The sequence below is a fragment of the Panthera uncia genome, chromosome F2, assembly GCF_023721935.1.
Source record: "Panthera uncia isolate 11264 chromosome F2, Puncia_PCG_1.0, whole genome shotgun sequence".
NCBI classification, from domain to species: Eukaryota; Metazoa; Chordata; class Mammalia; order Carnivora; family Felidae; genus Panthera; species Panthera uncia.
The window spans coordinates 62365864-62385199 of record NC_064812.1 but is presented as its reverse complement, the minus strand read 5'-3'; the positions used below and the strand labels follow the sequence as shown (position 1 = coordinate 62385199).

Sequence of the window (19336 nt, the reverse complement as noted above, 5' to 3'; positions counted from 1 at the left end):
TTGAATTATTCAACTAGTGAAAAAAATCCACATCACTGAGTTCCTGATGTCTTGCTTTTACCCGTTTGATTTTAAAATGAACTAGCAGTCAAAGAAAGGCTGCCTAATTACAGGATGAGTCCCAGTCTTTTCAAAAGACCATTGTTCTGACTTAATTAACATGAACTAAAACAGTCCTAAAACAACAGGGCACATTCCCATTAGGATAAATTACCAAGACCTAGTCAAGGCAGCAAAGGATTCCCCAGAGGAAAATCTGTCACTGCTTTTCCACCTGCACTACATCTCTTTCTCAAAGGACTCTGCTACAGCTGGGAGCCTCCCTCTGGATGGGGCATCTGTTCTATATTGAATTTGCTCCATTTTGAGAGCTGTGGACCATGGATAAGGGGTGAAGGAAAATCCTAGACGGTCAATACCACCATGGCTGGGGATGTGACATTCTAGCTTAGTAGCTCTGGTCGCCTACGAAACACTTTTATTCTGGTCTCAAATGTTCCATGTAGAATATTTAAACGTGTGGTGCTGTTTGCTTTAATTTGGGGAAGAATGGGTTAGTTGATGGGAAAACGCTGTATCCTTAGCAGGATTCATAATGGAACATGCTGGTTTGGTAAGAGGCTGAGTGGCGGAGCTGGGCCCACCTGGCTTTGTCCCTTGGAGGCGACCGCTGCATCACCTCCTTACCCTCGGCCTCGATTTCCTTATCCATAAATGGCGAGCTCAGTACCATTTCCCAGGGTTCGTGCTCATTTAGAAATGTTGGCTAATATTACCCACGTGCAATCAGTTTGTGGTCACTCACATATTAGAAGACATTCCCCAAGGCTTGCATCAGCCTCGTGATAAGTGATACAGCACATTTTTCTTTTCGGTGGGCCTCTTCTTTCTACATTCTAAATAGAGTATGAACAGGCTAATTAATTAGGACTGAAAAAAATTCCACTTGTGCCGTCATCAGGAATGAAATCAGGTTTGAAACTAGAGCAATATAAAAACACTTAATTTTTTAGTCTATTGCAATTTTTAAGTCTTTTCTCATTTGGCAATAATTTTTCTTCCCCAATTACAAAGCTCACAGATGATGGCGTGAATACGTAACTTCTGTGTCCGTAGTAATTCTGTGTGGTGCTGAACAAATTAACCTGCATTTGTCATGTGATGGGGGGAGGGTGGGAACTAAGGGTTTAAAATAAATACAAGAAAGATGGCAGACTAATCTATGTCCAAACAGTTACAATACTAAGGAAGCTTGGAGTTGAATGAACTTTTAAAGAATTTATTCTATGAAGAATAGACCAGGTGATGGCCACAGGCATGACAACTGGGGGTCTAAAACAAATAGAGAAAAGGTCTTTTTCATCACAAAAATCAAACTCTACTCCCAGTCCCTCCCTCAGGGTTTGTGTTGAGTTTCCAGACCCTGAAGCTCTCTATGAATAGTCAGCGTTCACTACTTTTAGGTAAATTCACCAAAATTCCATTCTTGTTAAAAATTGTGAAGAACATTTCTGTGAAAGCTGGTGAAATCAGCTTTTTGGCCGGTTCCATTTTTCTGTTTCTCATCTTAGTAAAACTATCATCTGTTCGTAGGACACACCCATAAGCAAGGAAAACAAAGACAGAATCCTAGCATTTAGTTTTTACATTGTCCCCATACTGAGGGCTAGTAGCCTTCGTGAAGCTTCGTGTGGGAGTAGAACGCTTCTTGATCCTGGAAGGTTTTTCCACAGATGCTGCAGGAGCAGCCCTCATCTTCCTTGTGCGAGCGACGGACGTGGCTGTCATGGGCGGCGTGGGATGCAAAAGATTTACCACAGTACTTGCATTTGAAGGGCTTCTCCCCTGAGTGCTGCCTGATATGCGTGCGGAGGATGCTGGAGGCAGTGAACCTCTGCAGAGAACAGACAGCAGAAGAAAAAGTAAACTTCCATCACCTGCACAGCCAACTAGACAAAGGGGTTAACGCCAACGTCACTGACCCTTAGTTCTCCAATAGATGAATCTGGGTTTTAAGGCTATGGAGCACTCTTCGTCAACAGTAGCGGTCTCAATAACAAAAGGACATGACAGACATGAGGCTCAGGACCCTGCGTATAAACAAGCAATTCCAATGCAGGTGGACCCAGGACCACACCAAGAGAACGTGCATTAGAGGAGTAGTTCGTATTGGCCACGGTCTTGCATAAAACAGTATCCTATTGGTTTCTTCTTTTTTTAAAGATTTTATTTTTAGGATATCTCTCCACCCAACACAAGGCTTGAATTTATAACCCCACGACCAAGAGTCGCACGCTCCACGGACCGAGCCAGCCAGGCACCCCAGTGTCTTCTTTTTGTAAACTTAAAACGTTTTCAGGTGATTGCTTACTCACAGGCAGTCTTAAGAAATATTAGAGATTCTGTGTACCCTTTACAGAGTTTCCCTCAGTGGTACCTCTTGGAGAACTACGGTACAGTATCACAACCAGGATTCTGATGTTGGTAGTAAAGATACAGAACAATTTTATCATGACGACCCCTCACGTTGCCCTTTTAGAGCCATACTGATCCCTCTCACTCCCACTTTTTTCTTTTCAGCCCTAACAACCGCTAACTGTTCATTTTTGAGGCTGGTGTGTGGACAACAGCTCATGCCGTTTCTATTGCCGGGTAGCTCTCCCTGGTGTGGATGTGCCCAGTCTGTTCAATCACTTACCCGTTGAAGGACATCTGGGTTGTTTCCAGTGTGGGTTCTCATGAATAAAGCTGCTACAAGCATTTGTGCACAGGTTTTTGTGTAAAGATATAAACCTTCATGTCTAAGGTAAGTGACCAGGAGGACAACTGCTGGGTTGTATGGCAGTTACCAAGTTTAGTTTTTAGTGAAACTGCCAAATTTCTTCAGAATGGTTGTCACATTTTAGATCCCCAAGTACTTTGCTGTGTTTACGTATCTTTTCTTGGCCACTTCTGTTCTTTCCCTCATTCATTTCAGTACCACTTGTCACCTTCAAGTGGTATATTAGAGACGTAATGACTTCGGGGCGCCTGGATGGCGCAGTCGGTTAGGCGTCCGACTTCAGCCAGGTCACGATCTCGCGGTCCGTGAGTTCGAGCCCCGCATCAGGCTCTGGGCTGATGGCTCGGAGCCTGGAGCCTGTTTCCGATTCTGTGTCTCCCTCTCTCTCTGCCCCTCCCCCGTTCATGCTCTGTCTCTCTCTGTCCCAAAAAAATAAATAAAAAACGATGAGACGTAATGACTTCATTTTGGGGTCCATTGACTGTGATATAAAACACTGGTTAAACTGGTGACCTCGGATTTGGGGGGCTGAGAGAGAAGCACTGGACCACGGGGTGTCTGGGCACATGTGGAGTTGGGTCACTGCCTAGTCAGGTTCATAAGCTGTCCCTGCCTGAACACCCACACATGGTCAGTCTTCATCAGCTTAAGTAACTGAAGTCTAATGTGTCAACTGGGAGGCCAAATATTTAGTTCCCTTTCAGAACATCTCTCCGTACCAGGTTAGTTAGAAGTTACAAGGTAGGGATCAGAGTAAGAACTCCAGAAACAGAATGTGTTGTGGAGTTATTCTGACCCTGCTCTGGAAATCCTGGACAGAATTTATTCCTCAGGAGAGGCTGCTTTTTTCACACAAATCCATGGTCACCTTCCTTCAGTTTGTGCTGGCTCCACATGGTCTACTTCTGGCTCAGCCTCATTTCGCCATGTTGATTATGACCATTCTATTGACCCACAATTTCTTGGGCAGTAGGTTTCCCCAAGTCTGGTGCGCTCAATGTTTTATCCTTCTGTGGGAGGTTTAGACCTCCCCCTAAGACAGCCTATATTCCTTTTATGGCTTTATTATATAAAACTGATGACAGAATCAATCTATTCCTATGCAATAGGACTTGCTGCAATGATGGAAATGTTGTGTCCGTGCTATCCAATTTGGTGGTCAGCAGCCACATGGGGCTATTGAGCACTTGAAATGTGCATAGTGCAACCAAATTACTGAACTTTCCATTTTATTTCATTTTTATTAAATTAAATAGCCACATATGGTTAATGGCTCACTAAGCATTGGGCAGCACAGATGTTTATCATCAAAACAGGACATGAGATGTTTTGGTATAATTTCTAAAGCATGGTCAAACCATTGTTTCTATTCCAGCAACTCCTAACTACATATTTACATATTTGTGTCTTCATTTTAATCATTCAATATTCTGTATAATGTACATTAGATTCCATTTCAGCAATGTTGCTCTAGAAAGATAGAGGAGTTTGTGCTCTTTAATATTATGTAATTGTGTCTGCAATCATCAGGGCTGTCTGTAAATCAGGGGTGTATTTCTTTAAAAAAAAGGATTTTTTAAGTTTATTTATTTAAGTAATCTCTACATCTAACATGGGGCTTGAACTCCGACTCAAACATCAAGAGTCGTATGTTCTACCGACTGAATCCAGACAACCCTGCGGGGTGTGTTTCATTACACGTGACCCAAATGCCAACTTGGCAGTAGGAGATCGTGTCTGATCATCTTAAGCAAACTGGAACATATTTAGGGGTGGAAATGGGGTTTGGGCTGATGATGGACTAACCAAGAACTCCTTATAAGCCAGGCTTTATGCTTCAAGTTCTTAGCCATGAACATCCAAACGGGGCTCAAGGCAGATCCCTTGGAAGGAGATTCCATTTACCTTTGTGCAGTATACACACTGGTATGGTCTGTCTCCAGAGTGGACTCTCGTGTGTTTGTTTAGGCTGGAAGACTGAGAGAAACATTTCCCACACGTAGAACACTAAGGTGTAAAAGAAACATGCAGTTAACAATCACGTCTTCATTTTACCATTATGTTTATCTGGGAGTAAGAGGTAAAATATTCTATTTATCTTGCGTATGTCTGTAGGCAGAGGATCAAGTAGACTCAGGCTGAGGGGTCTAATTAAAGTAGTAGAAAGACGACCCAGGGCTACATCGGAAGAATCTGGAAGCATGAGTTCTGGTCCAGAGCCTGCTCAATGCTGTGGCTTTCCATAATTCCTCTAAAGTCTCTGGCTGTCAGCTGCTTCAGATGTACAAGGTGGGAAGTGAACAGGAAGAGAAGACTGAATTAGTCCTGCTCTGTCAACAAGTAGCTGTGTGACCAGAGCAAGTCAGTTAAACTTGGACCCTTTGTCTCCTGCTTTTCTTGATGGGCACCACCCAGTTAATTCAACAAGTATTTATGGAGTACCTACTATGTGCTCGACACTTTGCTAGAGACAAGGAGCTAAAAAGCTAGTGGGTGTGCTGATGATTATGGAGCACCAGATGGCAACACAGGTGGCAGGTGGTCTGAGACACATTGTACCTACAAAAAAGTACCAGTTTGGGAGTCCAGTAAAAGCATGTGATGCAGCATGTGTTCACCTGCTGTCAAAGGTTCATGTCGTTTCTCTGTGCTCTTGACCCTCATGACAACTGCTGAATCTTCTCTAGGATCCCGAACCAGGTAAAGGAACATATTTTGCCTCCACGCCCTGGTCCTCAGGTGTGCTTATGTGCACACACAGGAGAGAGGATATGTTTGGGGTAGATTTTATTTTATTTATTTATTTTTTTTTTTTTTAAAGAAACGTTTTTCAAATTTACAACCTTTTTTTTTTTTTAACGTTTTATTTTCTATTTTTGAGACAGAGAGAGACAGAGCATGAACGGGGGAGGGTCAGAGAGAGGGAGACACAGAATCTGAAACAGGCTCCAGGCTCTGAGCTGTCAGCCCAGAGCCCGACGTGGGGCTCGAACTCACGGACCGCGAGATCGTGACCTGAGCCGAAGTCGGCCGCTTAACCGACTGAGCCACCCAGGCGCCCCTGGGGTAGATTTTAAAAGTCTTCTCTAACTTTTCTGTGCTGTTTGAGGTTTTAATAATGAGCATTTGTTATCATTACTATGATTGCTAGCACAAAAAGTCAAGTGTTTGAGTTAATACTACAAAAAAGAACAGATCAAATATAAAGACTAAATACATGATTTGGAAAATAAGATTAGGGGACTCTGAGAATGGGGAGCAAAAAAATTTAAAAGTTAAGCCTGGGTGGCTCAGTCGGATGAGTGTCTGACTCTTGATTTTGGCTCAGGTCATGAGCCTAGGGTCGTGGGATCGAGCCCCACATCAGGCTCCATGATCAGCTTAAGATTTTCTCTCTCTTAGCCCCTCTCCCCTGCTCAGTGTGCTCTCTCTCTATAAATTAAAAACAAGCAAACAACAACAACAACAACAACAACAACAAAAAAAAAAACTTCAGAAAAAAGAACAAAAATGTTAAGCACAAGGAGGTAGCTAGTATCTGGCCAAAAGAAGTTCCAGGAGAAAATAAAGATCTAGAAGACATAATAATCAAAGAATGAACAAGAAAATTCCTTTCAGTTTAGGACTTATGCCTTCAAATGGAAAGACTACTTTGTACTTCACTGATTACAAAGCAGGACAAAAAGAAAAAGACATCCAACTTGGCACGTTCTGTTAAAATTTTAGAACTCCAGGGGCATGTGGGTGGCTCAGTTGGTTAAGCGTCTGACTTAGGTCATGCTCAGGTCATGATCTCATGGTCTGTGGGTTCAAGCCCCATGTCGGGCTCTGTGCTGACAGCTCAGATCCTGGAGCCTGCTTCACATTCTGTCTCCCTCTGTCTCTGCCCCTCCTCCACTCACACTCTGTCTCTCTCTCTTAAAGATGAATAAACGTTAAAAAAAAATTTTTTTTTTAATTTTTTCAGAACTCCAAAGATAAATAACAAATTCCATAAAGAAAAAACCCAGTTATTTATAAATAATCAAGAACCAGATTGATATCAAATGATAAGAGTAAATGGAAAGATGCCTTGAAGGTTTTTGAAAATTGGAAATCAAGAGAGAAGGAGAGTGAGATGTAAAAATCAGTGGAACTAATTCAGAAAGGTGATGAAAACTATCCAAATAATGACAGTTCACAGGCCTAGAAAGCACCTGGTTCAAATCTGAATAAGCTCCATGAAGAATGCTTTCAACAAGGATGTAAATATCATTTTACACAATTAAGAAACTATATTTACCTCTTGTAATTAGAAATCCCAGCAAAAACAAAAAGCTTAGGGGGAAGTCAAAAACAAAATACAAAGAAAGTAAAAAGTCTGGCATAATTTTGAGCAATTGATAGACTATAAGCAATGATGCTTTCTGGAAAAATAAAGCCTTCGCTCCATTGGTCAGGAATTTTAGGAGGTTGGAGAGGGCTGAGATCCCAAATTCACGTATAAACTTTTGGGACTCATTGTTATGAACTACAGGGATTTCCTCTGTCATTTATTTGTGTTCTTCATTAATTTTGCTCGACAAATTATATGAAAAGGAGGTACATTTAAGTTTTAAATGCTGGATATAGGGGTGACAATACAGGGTTTTTCATTTTTGGTTGTACACTCAGCATCTTCTTTTTTTTTTTTTAATTTTTTTTTTTGACGTTTATTTATTTTTGAGACAGAGAGAGACAGAGCATGAAGGGGGGAGGGGCAGAAAGAGAAGGAGACACAGAATCGGAAGCAGGCTCCAGGCTCTGAGCCATCAGCCCAGAGCCTGACGCGGGGCTCGAACTCACGGACCGCGAGATGGTGACCTGAGCTGAATCGGACACTTGACTGACTGCGCCACCCAGGCGCCCCACTCAGCATCTTCTAATTGTCAATTCTTTTTCAGAAACTGGTTGGTTTTTTTTAAAAAAAAATTATTTATCTTAACTTCTGCAGGTATGTTTCACCAGAGATATTTTTTCCCCTTCTTTTCAACTTAAATTAAATGTTTTGTTCAAGTTTTTGAAAAAATTAAATATATTTTATCACCTTAGAAGTTCAGTACTCAAACTTAAGTATATAAAATAAAGAAAACTGTAAGAGCATTAAAAAATGCTTACCAGTAAAAATAAGAAAAGGAGTGCCATGAGAAATTCAGGTTGACATACTTAGAATGCAGCTAGATACATGCTTCGTGAGCTCAGGTCAGAGCTCTTGGCCAGGGATGGACATCCAAGGTGAAATGCTACTTATAGTCATAATAAAAGACACAAGACCACTCAGGGAGAGTTTGCAAAGAGAAGATCACTAAAGAAGAACTGTGGGAACACTGAGGACACAGGACCCATCCTCTTCTATTGCCAGTTTAAAAAATGTTTCTTTCTCCACTCTACCATAAAACCCAACTCCTCACTTCACTCTGACCAGCTTCCATGCCTTCTTTCTCGTCTCTGTCATCTACTGACAGCCTGGTCTACGGTCCCTCAGTCTCAAAGATGGCAGCACCTGTGGTACCTGGGTGGCTCAGTCGGTTAAGCAACTGACTTTGGCTCAGATCATGATCTCACATTCATGAATTCAAGCCCCACATCAGCTCTCTGCTCTCAGCACAGAGACTTCAGATCAGATCCTATCTCCCTCTCTCTGCCCCTCTCCTCGTGCACACGCGCGCGCGCGCGCACACACACACACACACCTCTCAAAAATAAATAAACATTAAAAAAAAAAAGATGGCAGCATCCGAGTACAGCTTCTCCACTCAAACCCCGACTCAAGACCAACACCGTCCTCAGAGTTTAAGCAAATGACCTAGCCAACTTTCTAGCAGAAATACCTTGATCGAGCTCTGATAACCTTTTCTTCGATTCTTTTTACTGAAAAACAAAAACAAATCCGATAGTTTCTCCTTTGTTAACCAACACCCTCTCTGGTCTTGTGGCTGCAGCAAATCTGACCAACAGCCCAAATGGTGTATCTCATCAGCTGTAAGATCCACCATTATTTTTTGTGCTAACAAAGAAAATGCCACCAATTGGAATGGTGGCATATCGTCACTTGTTGAACACACTCCAATTTCAGGAACATAAAGATGTGAAAAAACTCCAACCCAGAACTGATACAATATACCTTGTAAAACATTATTACTAAAACATGTAGCAATAGAAATCTTTTCCAAGGACATAAATTGATAAATCACAAGACAAATACAATGTGCCAATAAAATATAGTTTAAACATTTAGACCACATTAATTAAAATGCAAAGTAAAGCAAGATACCGTTTCCGTCTATCATAATGACAATGTAAAGAAGGACAGTAGCATTGCAGGAGACCTGGTGCTGCCTACTACATACACAAGCCCCCAACCGGGGCGGGACTACAAATCGACACATTCTCTGGAAGACAGTTTAGTGCCTCGATTCAAGAGTCTTCAAATTGTATACACCCTTTGACCCAGTTTTTCTACTTCTAGGAATCTATCCCAAAGAAATCATCAGACATGGATAACAGAGATAATGACTTGTATATAATATTGTTCACCACAGCAGCACTGGGGGGAAAAATCACAAAGCAGAAGACTGGTTAAATCAATGATAGCACATCCATCTAATATATACTGATGCCGCCATTACTATGTTTATAAATGACTCATGATGTTGTGTTAAGTCAGAAAACTAGCCTCAGAATATCCCCAAGTATGTTAAAAATACATAAATGTACACATACACATAGAGAAAAACATTACACCTTAAATGTCTTAACTTGGGTCATGGCATATCAGGAGGCTTTTGTTTTGTCCAAAATATATTTACCAAACATACATTCTTTTCCCACGTTAAACAGTAAAAATTAGAAATAAATTTATCACTTTTTAAAATGTTTATTTTGAGAGAGAGCATGAAAAAGCACGAGAAGGGGACGAGGGGCAGAGAGAGAGAGAGAGAGAGAGAGAGAGAGAGAGAGAATCCCAAGCAGGCTCTGTGCTGCCAGCACAGAGCCTGACATGGGGCTTGAACTAATGAACCTTGAGATCATGACCTGAGCTGAACTCAAGAGTCAGCCGCTTAACCAACTAAGCCACCCAGGCACCCCAGTAATTTCACTGTCTTATACTTCAAATGTTCTTAGAATCCTGGTAAGTATGTGCTTTTCTGTGGGAAGTGGTATTTGGAGGGGACTGGGTTGGTGTGGACATCTTTGTAGATCTGGACCACCAAGGGGTTGTTGAAAACTCATTGTGTTAAATGTCTTTTGTCGAGCAAGATAACACATGATTATTGTAAAAATCCTCAAACTTTCTAGGAGTAAGTAATATAGTGACTGGGATTTCCCTGCAAGCTTAGCCGTGAACAGGTAAGATCCACCAGTGGGGGAAGATAAGGGCAGTTTTATGAAGATTACTCTCACTTTTCAAGTGAACAGAACTGGGACTCTGGGGTCGCTCAGGTGGTAGCCTCATCAGCCAGTTCGACAGGGCTGGGAGCCACACCCATGTCTGTCTGCACCTAAGTCCCATCCTTTCTTCTAAACAGGCTCAATGGTGCATGCACTTTTTTTCACCAAGTCCGGCAGAGCAACCAGATATCCGGAATAGCAGAAAATGGCTCCTATGGCCATTGTTGCTTTTCTTCCTGACAAAATCCTTGGCATGCCACAGATGCCTTCCATTCTTTGGGCCATGCCTCTGCCTCATCCTTATCTACAATGGTCAATATGCCTGCACAGATGATGGAACAACGTACAGTGATCTAAAAGCACATGCCAGGCTCCTTCTTGCTCGGAACATCTCGACCCTCTCCCCCTCCTCAACCAACTCTGCCTCTGACATAAATCAGACATCCCCTTGTCCTTCTAGACTAGGCTCAAGGCCACCTCTTCTGTGAGGCCTTTCATAACCCACGTCTCCAGGTAGAAGTGGACACCCTTCCTTTGTGTCTTCTCAACCTCATGCATCCGTTCCAGCACTGTGACGCGGTAGCTCCTGTCTGCCCCTCCACGGCACGTCCCTTTCTTCACAGACCCTACATCGTCAGGCACGGTGTCCCAGCAACTCACATCCAGGGGACCCTCACTGTGTCTTCAGGGGTTTGAGAAAGGAGCAGGAAAGCAATGTGAGTAACGGGCCACCCATCATTCGTCGCCGGACTTCTTACCTTGTGAGGCCGGTGCTTCTCATGCACGTGAAGGACGTGGATCCGGAGCCGGTCCCGCTTCTCAAAGGATCGTGTGCAGAGAGAGCAGGGAAATTTCCTGTCACCCTTGTCCACACAAGGGGTGTATTTGAGGTGCTTATCTCTGTAATATTTGTAGGTAAATACTTTTCCACATCTTTCACATCTGTAGCCTTCTGTAGACTCTGTCAAACACAGGAGGATAAGTGCCAGGGGCTTTGTCAGCTACCTTCCCTCATTATTATTTCCTCCAGCAGGATTAAAAAAAAAAAATGTTTTTTCATGTTTATTTATTTTTGAGAGAGAGAGAGAGAGACACACACACACACACACACACACACACATAACGTGAGTGGGGGAGGGGCAGAGAGAGAGGGAGACACAGAATCCAAAGCAGGCTCCAGGCTCTGACCTGTCAGCACAGAGCCCGATGCGGGGATCGAACTCATGAACCATGAGATCATGACCTGAGCCGAAGTCAGACACTTAACTGACTCAGCCACCCAGGCGGCCCTCTCCAACAGGATTTTTTAAAAAACCTTTTATCACAGAATACTTTAAACATATACTAAATCAAACTAATGCACTAACAATCCCCCGTGCACTCAACACCAAGCTTTGACAACGATCAACTTATAGCCAATTTTGTTTTCATTTAGATCACTTCCCTCTGTGACTATTTCAATACTAATTATCATTTGGTTCATAAATGCCTCAAACTGCAATCTTTAAAATATAATACTTTTAAAAAGTAGTAAACGTATTGTCGTTGTCATGCCTAAACAATGAACTTATTCCTTAAAGAAATACATATGTGTATACACGTATGTTTAATTACTTTCCAATCAGTTCGATCAGGGTTTGAAGTCTTCATGTTTTCCATGCTTTGCTATGTTTCTCCAGTCTATTAATTTAGCCCTGCCTCCAGCCCTATTTAAGAGCAGTTCAATCCGAAAGTTCTTTTTATTTATTTTTTAATTTTTTTAGCGTTTATCTATTTTTTAAAGAGAGACAGAGCTTGAGCGTGGGAGGGGCAAGGAGAGAGGAAGACAGAATGTGAAGCATGCTCCAGGCTCTGAGCTGTCAGCACAGAGCCTGACTCGGGGCTTGAACTCATGAACTATGAGATCATGACCTGAGCTGAAGTCGGACACTTAAGCGACTGAGCCACTCAGGTGCCCCTCGACACCACAGTTCTTGAAGCCACTTCTGACTGGCACGTGTTACAAGGCTGGGTTAATATACCAAAACATACCTATCGTGTCCCTTTCAGATCAGCCCAAGCTCTAAGTTCAAAGCAGTTCACCTCAGGCCATGATGGACACCAATTGCTTACTTCCTAGGCTTCACAAGAGCTGCTCCATTTGGCCCCTTTTATGAAGTCTTAGGCATTTGTTTAGCTCACAGTTTACTTCTCCTTTGGAAAAGATTCCAGAGCTGGAACCAACATGTATGGAGTAAGGCTGACAATATCTTGCCTTCCCTTGTATTTATAGGGTTACCATGATGATTAATTTAATCCTATCATTTATTGAGTTCTTACCAAAGAGTGATACTATCACTGAGTGATACACAAGATCCAGAAAGGTAAATCTGTTTTTATCAATGAAGGGAGGGGGAGAGAGGTTAGAGAGGGTTCAGCCGACTCTAGCAAGGGAGGTCCCAGGTCCAGGGGTGTCTATGTGTTGGGGGGAGAGGAGGGGACAGGGGCCACCTACAAAAGCCTCCCTGCTGAGGACACTCTGGATTCCAGAGGATCAAGTGGCTTTGACTGTGAATGCATCACTGAGACCTCATTGTCTGGCCCCAGAGAGAAAGAGAGAAGGGCCAGGAATAAGTATATGCAGGAGTCTGTAGATGGAAATCTTTTTAGCATCAGGACAGCAGGGAAGCTATCCATCAGGAGCTTTGTTAGTTGACAACTACCTCCCAGGCACGTTTAACAGGTGGCTAAGGAAATAAACCATTCATTAAGTAAATAACCAGGAAGGCAACTGCCATCCCCAGGATGGTCCACCGCCTGGCACGTCTATCACTTTCATTGAGGTGCTAATACTCTCAGAAGTCCCTTGCTGGGATGGTTTTAGCTCAGCACTAGAATTTTCATTGGTCAGAATGGCCTGGCCTTCCTGCTTCCTACGGTGGGAAGAGAGGGTCTACAAGACTGGATCAGTGACCTTTACAAATCAAAGCACTAGAGCACACCAAAATTCAGAATAATGGTTCGATAGGGAGTCTGCATGAGAACAACCACTTAGGCAAAAATAAGACTCCACCTTTGCTAACTAATTAGGGCTCACTTGTCTGCATTTTCTGCTCAGGTCTTTGGAAATTTAACTTAACCTGATAACTTCATCCTGTTCCCTTTCCTTCTTCATCCTCCCCACCCCCACTCCCCAACCTCAGTCAACTCCTCTTTTTAGCCAAGGGGTTTTCCAGTCTCGACAATGCTACTTTCTGCCCCTCCACAGTTTAGAGTTTGGTAACAATTAAGAGCTGTCTTCACATTCCACACCTCCATCCCCCAAAACACACACTCCACAGGCTTGCATACTCAAATAACCCGCCCACATAGGGTCCAGACTCTTCCCTCCCACTCAAGACGTTAAAGGGGGAAGGAAGTTCCCATCATTCCTCACCAAAAGACTTTGAGGAAAAGTTCTTTGACAGGACAGAAGAATTTCGATTTTTCTTTCCTTTTTAATCCTATTCAAAACTATTCATTAACAGAAAACAAATTAATTCATCCATAATTCTTTCCAACAAATTAAGCTGTTTACCAATTTCCTTCCATACACTGTCCCAAATATATTATTTTAACCCCATTTACTATCATAAGCCCTCATCCTTCCCTGTTATCACCAGATGGGGATTTCTGATTTCTGCATATTATTCTATATGTTAATATATCACCATATACATAACAATTACTCTACTATTGAACATTTAGGTTGTTTGTGATTTTTCATTAATAGGGACGGTTCCATTGTAAAAACCTTCCTGGGCAAAGCTTGCCCTTCTGGACCATTTTCTGAAGACAAATTTCCAGAAGCGTATTACTGAGAAATCAAAAGTTATGATCATTGTAATAGCCAATAATAGTGTTAAATACTTTTTCAAAAAGATGATTGTATCTTGTGAGTTATTGAGCATGTGTATATTTTCTCAAATGTATTCTTCAGTTTTATTTCAAAAACAATCAGTACATTTTGGAAGTCTTTCTGGAAGACTTCCCTAAGTATGAGGTAAGTGTGAGGTCCACGGACTTTAGAGAGTCCCACCATCTCACCACCACCCCCGACTTTACCCCCACACTATCCGCTCATTGGGGTAGCAGGAAGATAGATGGTTTACCCAACTGATTCCGAGAGGCCCTCATAATTTGGACTCTTGAAACAAGAGCCTGTTCATTATTCACTTCCTAATCCCAGTGAGCGTGTCCTTCCCCCTGGCTTCCCTATTCCCCAAAGCCAAATTTCCTTCCCTCTCCCAGCCTAACACACCCTATATTTCCTTCCACCTCTAAGCAGCTTTCCCTGCATTAGTCCTAATGTCTTCTGCTTCCCTTCAATACACACTAAGATCCAGGAGAAAGGGATATGAAGGTGTTGAGGATTATTTCCTGCACCAAAGGGTCTATGTTTGCAAGGGAAATGTGCACGCATACAATCACTGTATTGTGTGATGAATGCAAATGTACTTCTTTTTTTCTGTTACTTATCACACTTATTATAACATAATAAGGTGGTCTTCCACCCTATTACATACATTTTGCATTTAACTCATCCCACCCACCAGATCGGGATTCCCAAGCTTTTGTGTATGTAAAAATCACTCAGAGAATTTGCAAATCCCAGAGGCTCATCCCCAGACAGTGGGTTGGTGGTTCTCTGGCTCCTCAACCTTCTCATGTGGTCCAGGGGCCAACAGCATCAGCCTCCCCAGGAAGCTTGATAGAAATGCAGAATCTTAGGTCGTCCCAGCCCTGAATGAGAATCTGCATCTTTCCAAGATCCCCAGGTAGTCAACACCCACATTAAAATCTGAGAGTGAGAGTCTAACTCAATACTTCTCCAAGGGGAGGAAGATCCACAGTAGGAAATATATTTTATATTTGAGACTCAGTATACCACACATCTCCACTTGTAATCAAACTTCACCAAACAATACTTGAGATTCACATCGATATTTTCTATTCTACTCTATTCTAATTCTTTTTTTTTTTCTTTAAAGATGGTCTAAACCACTAAATTGATTTCCCACATTAAGATACTGCAACCCCTACTTGAAAAACACTGCTCTAAGAGCTTTGATGGAGTCATCAGCTGTGTTAGCCTGAGCAGAGATGAATCAGAAACTGGCTCACCTAGGGAAGAAGTTGCATCCATGTATTTGGCCTTTATTTACTTTTTCCTCTGAGAGGAGGTGATGGGGAAGAAGAAAAGGTTTCCTTGTGAATATTAGTAGCCTCAGCAGCTGTGGAAAGATAAGGGCATTTTCCTTTCGCTGGGTAGTGCCCCCCTTGTTAGAGACATCCTCAGTTTAGTCTCCCCTGTATTAGCCTCTGCGAAGGGGGCGCCCCGCAAGTCAGCGGGGATGCTGCAGGAGGGTGTGGTTCATGTGCCAAGTCCTTCTACTAGAAGAGCCTCACTGGGAAAGGCAAAGGCGTGCACTCACCTTCAGAGGGCCCAGGCACCGGCTTCCCCTGCTCTGTGACCTGAAGGCTCATGGGAATGTCTAAAAACTTTTCATAGCAGTCTCCATACCACACAAGGAGCTCTTGGTTCTGGCAGATATCCTTGCAGCTCTCGTAAAATATCTGCCCCTGACACTGCACCGCAACCAGGTTCTGCTCCTTGGGGAAACGGGCGCAGTTGACGTAGGCCATCCAGTTCCCCGCACCTCCTTTTCCATCTATGAAGTGGCTCAAATGACCATCTTCGAAGATCTAAAAAAAATGAAACGTAAAGTTTAAAATGCGCTTTTTCTTTGTGCCTAACCTATAAAATTACTTATTAAAATTTATAGTCCAAATCTCATGCTTGAGTCCACTGAATATACTTATTATTAACATTATTAAGCCCAAATAGATGTATTAGCTTATCTCTATCGGTGCTGTGACATTCTTAAAGGTTCTTACTTTCATCACTTTAATTTCCAAATTTCTATAGTATCTTAATTCCATAAGCAGAGAAAAGGGGAACTAGAGAAGTTTGCATTTAATTCCCAACTTAAAGACAACCAATTAGTTTTGTGCTTTTTCCCAACCTGGTTGTCATGCATGTAATTCTTTCTCTGCTCTTGGCAATTCCACAGTCTCCAATGTTTTGTTGTTATCAGCAACCTTGTGATTAACATCTTCCACAGGGTCTGAATTTCAGATTACACTCCTGCCCTATATTCCTAGAAGTAGGAATTCAGGGTCAAGGGGAGGTACCTGATATATTCTAACAAACTGGAGTCCTACCAGCATGCCCCAAACACAGTCAAGAGTATCAGTTTTTAAAAACCCATAGCTAATTTCATAGGCAGATGATATCAAATTTAAAAATTTGTTTTTATTCTCTTTGGCATATTCTCATCAGCACTGTATAACATTTAAACCATTTGGTTTTGCCCATAAACAAAGATAAATATTAACTCTTCAATATGTATATTCCATTGATAATCTTCACAGATTAAAACAATTTAAGGCATCAGGAAACACAAAGAATTCACTTAGAGGTGCTATCTTAATGGAGTGAATATCTACCTTTCCTTCTCTCTCTTTTTTTTAAGTTTATTTATTTATTTTGAGAGAGAGAAAGAGAGAGAGAAAGTGAGAACACGAGCTGCGGAGGGGTAGAGAGAGGGGGCAGAGGATCCGAAGCAGGCTCTACACCGATGCAGGGGCTTGAACCCACAAACCGTGAGATCATGACCTGAGCGGAAGTCAGAAGCTCAGCCAACTGAGCCACCCAGGCGTCTCTCTTCCCTTCTCTTTATACTGTAAAACAGGCAGCACAGAAGCAGAGTGACCCCCTCCCACGGGGCCAGAGGCTGACACTGTTTTCCACTGGCTTCATTTCCCACTTTGTCAACCCACCAGAAGCATATTTATTTACCTCCCACATCAGAGAATTGTCTCCATAGGTCTTGACTTCACTGGCGTTGACCACTTTACCTTGAAAGGGTCCAAATCTGACTCCTTTGGCAACAAGGCTACTGCAGAATACACCAAAATGCCGCACCTCACCAAACATCGTCTGCTTGAGGCAGAGACCTAGGGGAAAAGCCCGAGGCAGGAAAGCCAATGAGGCAACTGACTGCATTACATCAGGACAGAAACCCAAGCCAAAGACCCTGCTTACCTTCTGGTAGTTGAAGGGAGTCTTTATCCAGAGTTCGACAAAGAGAATCAGATCCTAGAAAAGGGGTTAAGATTTTATTTTTCATAAGGTGTTTCCCTCCCTACTTCTTAGAGGTAACCATTATCCTTAGTTTAATGTTGATTTATCCTTTATATTTTTCCTGCTCCTTTTACGTATAAAATTTCTCCTTTGAGACTCAGAACAGCCCCTGCAAGGTTATGTAATTAACCCCGTTTTGCAAATTTAAAGAACTTGAGAAGCAGAGATAATGCTGATTTTGAATAAGGTGGAGATAGATAGATGGCTAAACTGGGACTCCCAGTATGAATTGCGTGAGGCCCTAGTGGAGCTACCTTGCATTATCCCGGTAGAATCTGATCCCAGCTGACATCCACTATGTGAGCCATGTCTCTCTTCTCCCTCCTTCACTAAAGCCAACCTTAGGAATCAAGCATTAAAGCAAGTACAGCCTCAGAAGTGAGGGCTCCATCCTGATGGGAAATATCCACACTTCCCCGCTGGACTTGGGCCGTCTCATATCCACCTTGAAGTGCTCCTTCCCCACTCCTCCTCCCATCTCTATTCCCATCCAACCCGACTCCTGCCCGACGTGACCACCTTTACCAGAGCCGTCCGTGGGGACCAGGAAACCGGAAACCGCGTGGTGCAGAGGGGCTGAGTGATCCAGGCTGGGAATGACCCCGAACAGAACTAACTGCAGGTCCTCCTGGGTGAAGTGGTAGCGGTGAGATGATTTCCCTTGTTGGTTCAGGGGTTTGGAGCCCTCCTCAGACCGCTTGCTGGGGGAGCAAGATAATAACTGGGAGGCCTTCACCCCCTCAGGGAACAGGGAAGCATTCACAGCCGGCGGCGGCATTAAAATTTCAGGTCCACAGCACTGGCCACTGTCACTTCGGCCACCAGTATGGCCCAAGTCTTCACCGGTGGCGCCTGCATACTCGCGGCTGCTGTTGAGGAAGTGCGGCACCTCTCTGGGGAGGTGGGGAATTGGGGACCACGGTGGCAGCTTGCTGTAGCAGGGCAGGTCGTAGAGCGGCTCCCTCTGCAGAGCCAGGCTGGTGCTCAGCAAGAGAGGCGCGGGCCGGAAGGCAAAGGGGGGCATAGCGTGGGTTGCAGTCACGGCGGCCTCCAGCTGCGGGAAAGGTTGGAAATCTTCCTCCGCAGCGGTTAGCATGTTCGCATAGTGGCCATAGGGCGAGAAAGGCGTGTAGTAGGCGTCCAGGTGTTGGGGGCCGCCCTGGAGCCTCTCAGGAGGATAGCACATCTTGCCCTGGGGTCCGGCCTCACCTGGCCGCCGCAGAGCCATCCTGGGGGCACAGCGCGCGGCGGGTCTGCAGGAAAGCAAGCGCAGCCGAGTGAGGTGCGCAGGGCGCTGCGACCCTGCTCCTCCCTGCCTACCCTCTATCATCCGAGCTAGCCCCGGGTCGAAGGGAATCGCCTAAACCTCCCAACTCGATCTCGCAAGCCCTACCCCACAAACAAAACAAAACAAAACAAAACAAAACAGAACAAAACCGCAATGCAAACAAACACACAAAACCCCAAACGAAAATCTTCCGGGATCTTGCTCCACTCCAAGTTCCTGGTAAGAGTCGCTTTTGCCTTCCCTCTCCAAACGCACCCCGACCAAGCACAGATGGTTTCCAACAACCTACTCTCTACATCTCGCCCCAAACCCGGCTCCTGCAAATTTTAAGTTCCCTCTTCCGCCTTCTCTGTCCAACGAAAGTCTTTTACAGGGTGGGTTGGAGCCCCCAGACCCTCCCACTCCCGGGGCCGCGGCCCGAGCGCAAGGCCGTGGTGCGCTTTGGGGCAGGCGGCAGCTCCAGGCGCTCCTGGGTCCCCAGCAGTCAGGGAATAGTCAAGGGCCCCCAGCCCGTGAGCGCAGAAACAGACGAGCTCCCCAAACCCGGACGCAGGTCGGGGAGGCCTTCGCTCCACGATTCTCGGCTCTGACCCCTCGGACCCAGGAGCCCGGGCTGCCGAGGAGGAGGAGG

General features: G+C 43.9%; 1 protein-coding gene across 1 annotated transcript; it reads right to left on the bottom strand.

Moving 5' to 3' along the window:
• Positions 1–1666: 1666 nt before the first annotated feature.
• PRDM14 (PR/SET domain 14) lies at positions 1667–18660 on the bottom strand. The gene is made up of 7 exons (XM_049633296.1): positions 17943–18660; positions 17319–17372; positions 17073–17230; positions 15646–15916; positions 10951–11153; positions 4688–4789; positions 1667–1894 (listed from the first exon to the last, which is right to left on the bottom strand). Exons 1-7 carry the CDS (start codon positions 18643–18645, stop codon positions 1667–1669), a joined length of 1719 nt encoding a protein of 572 aa, XP_049489253.1. The 5' UTR covers positions 18646–18660.
• Positions 18661–19336: the final 676 nt, after the last annotated feature.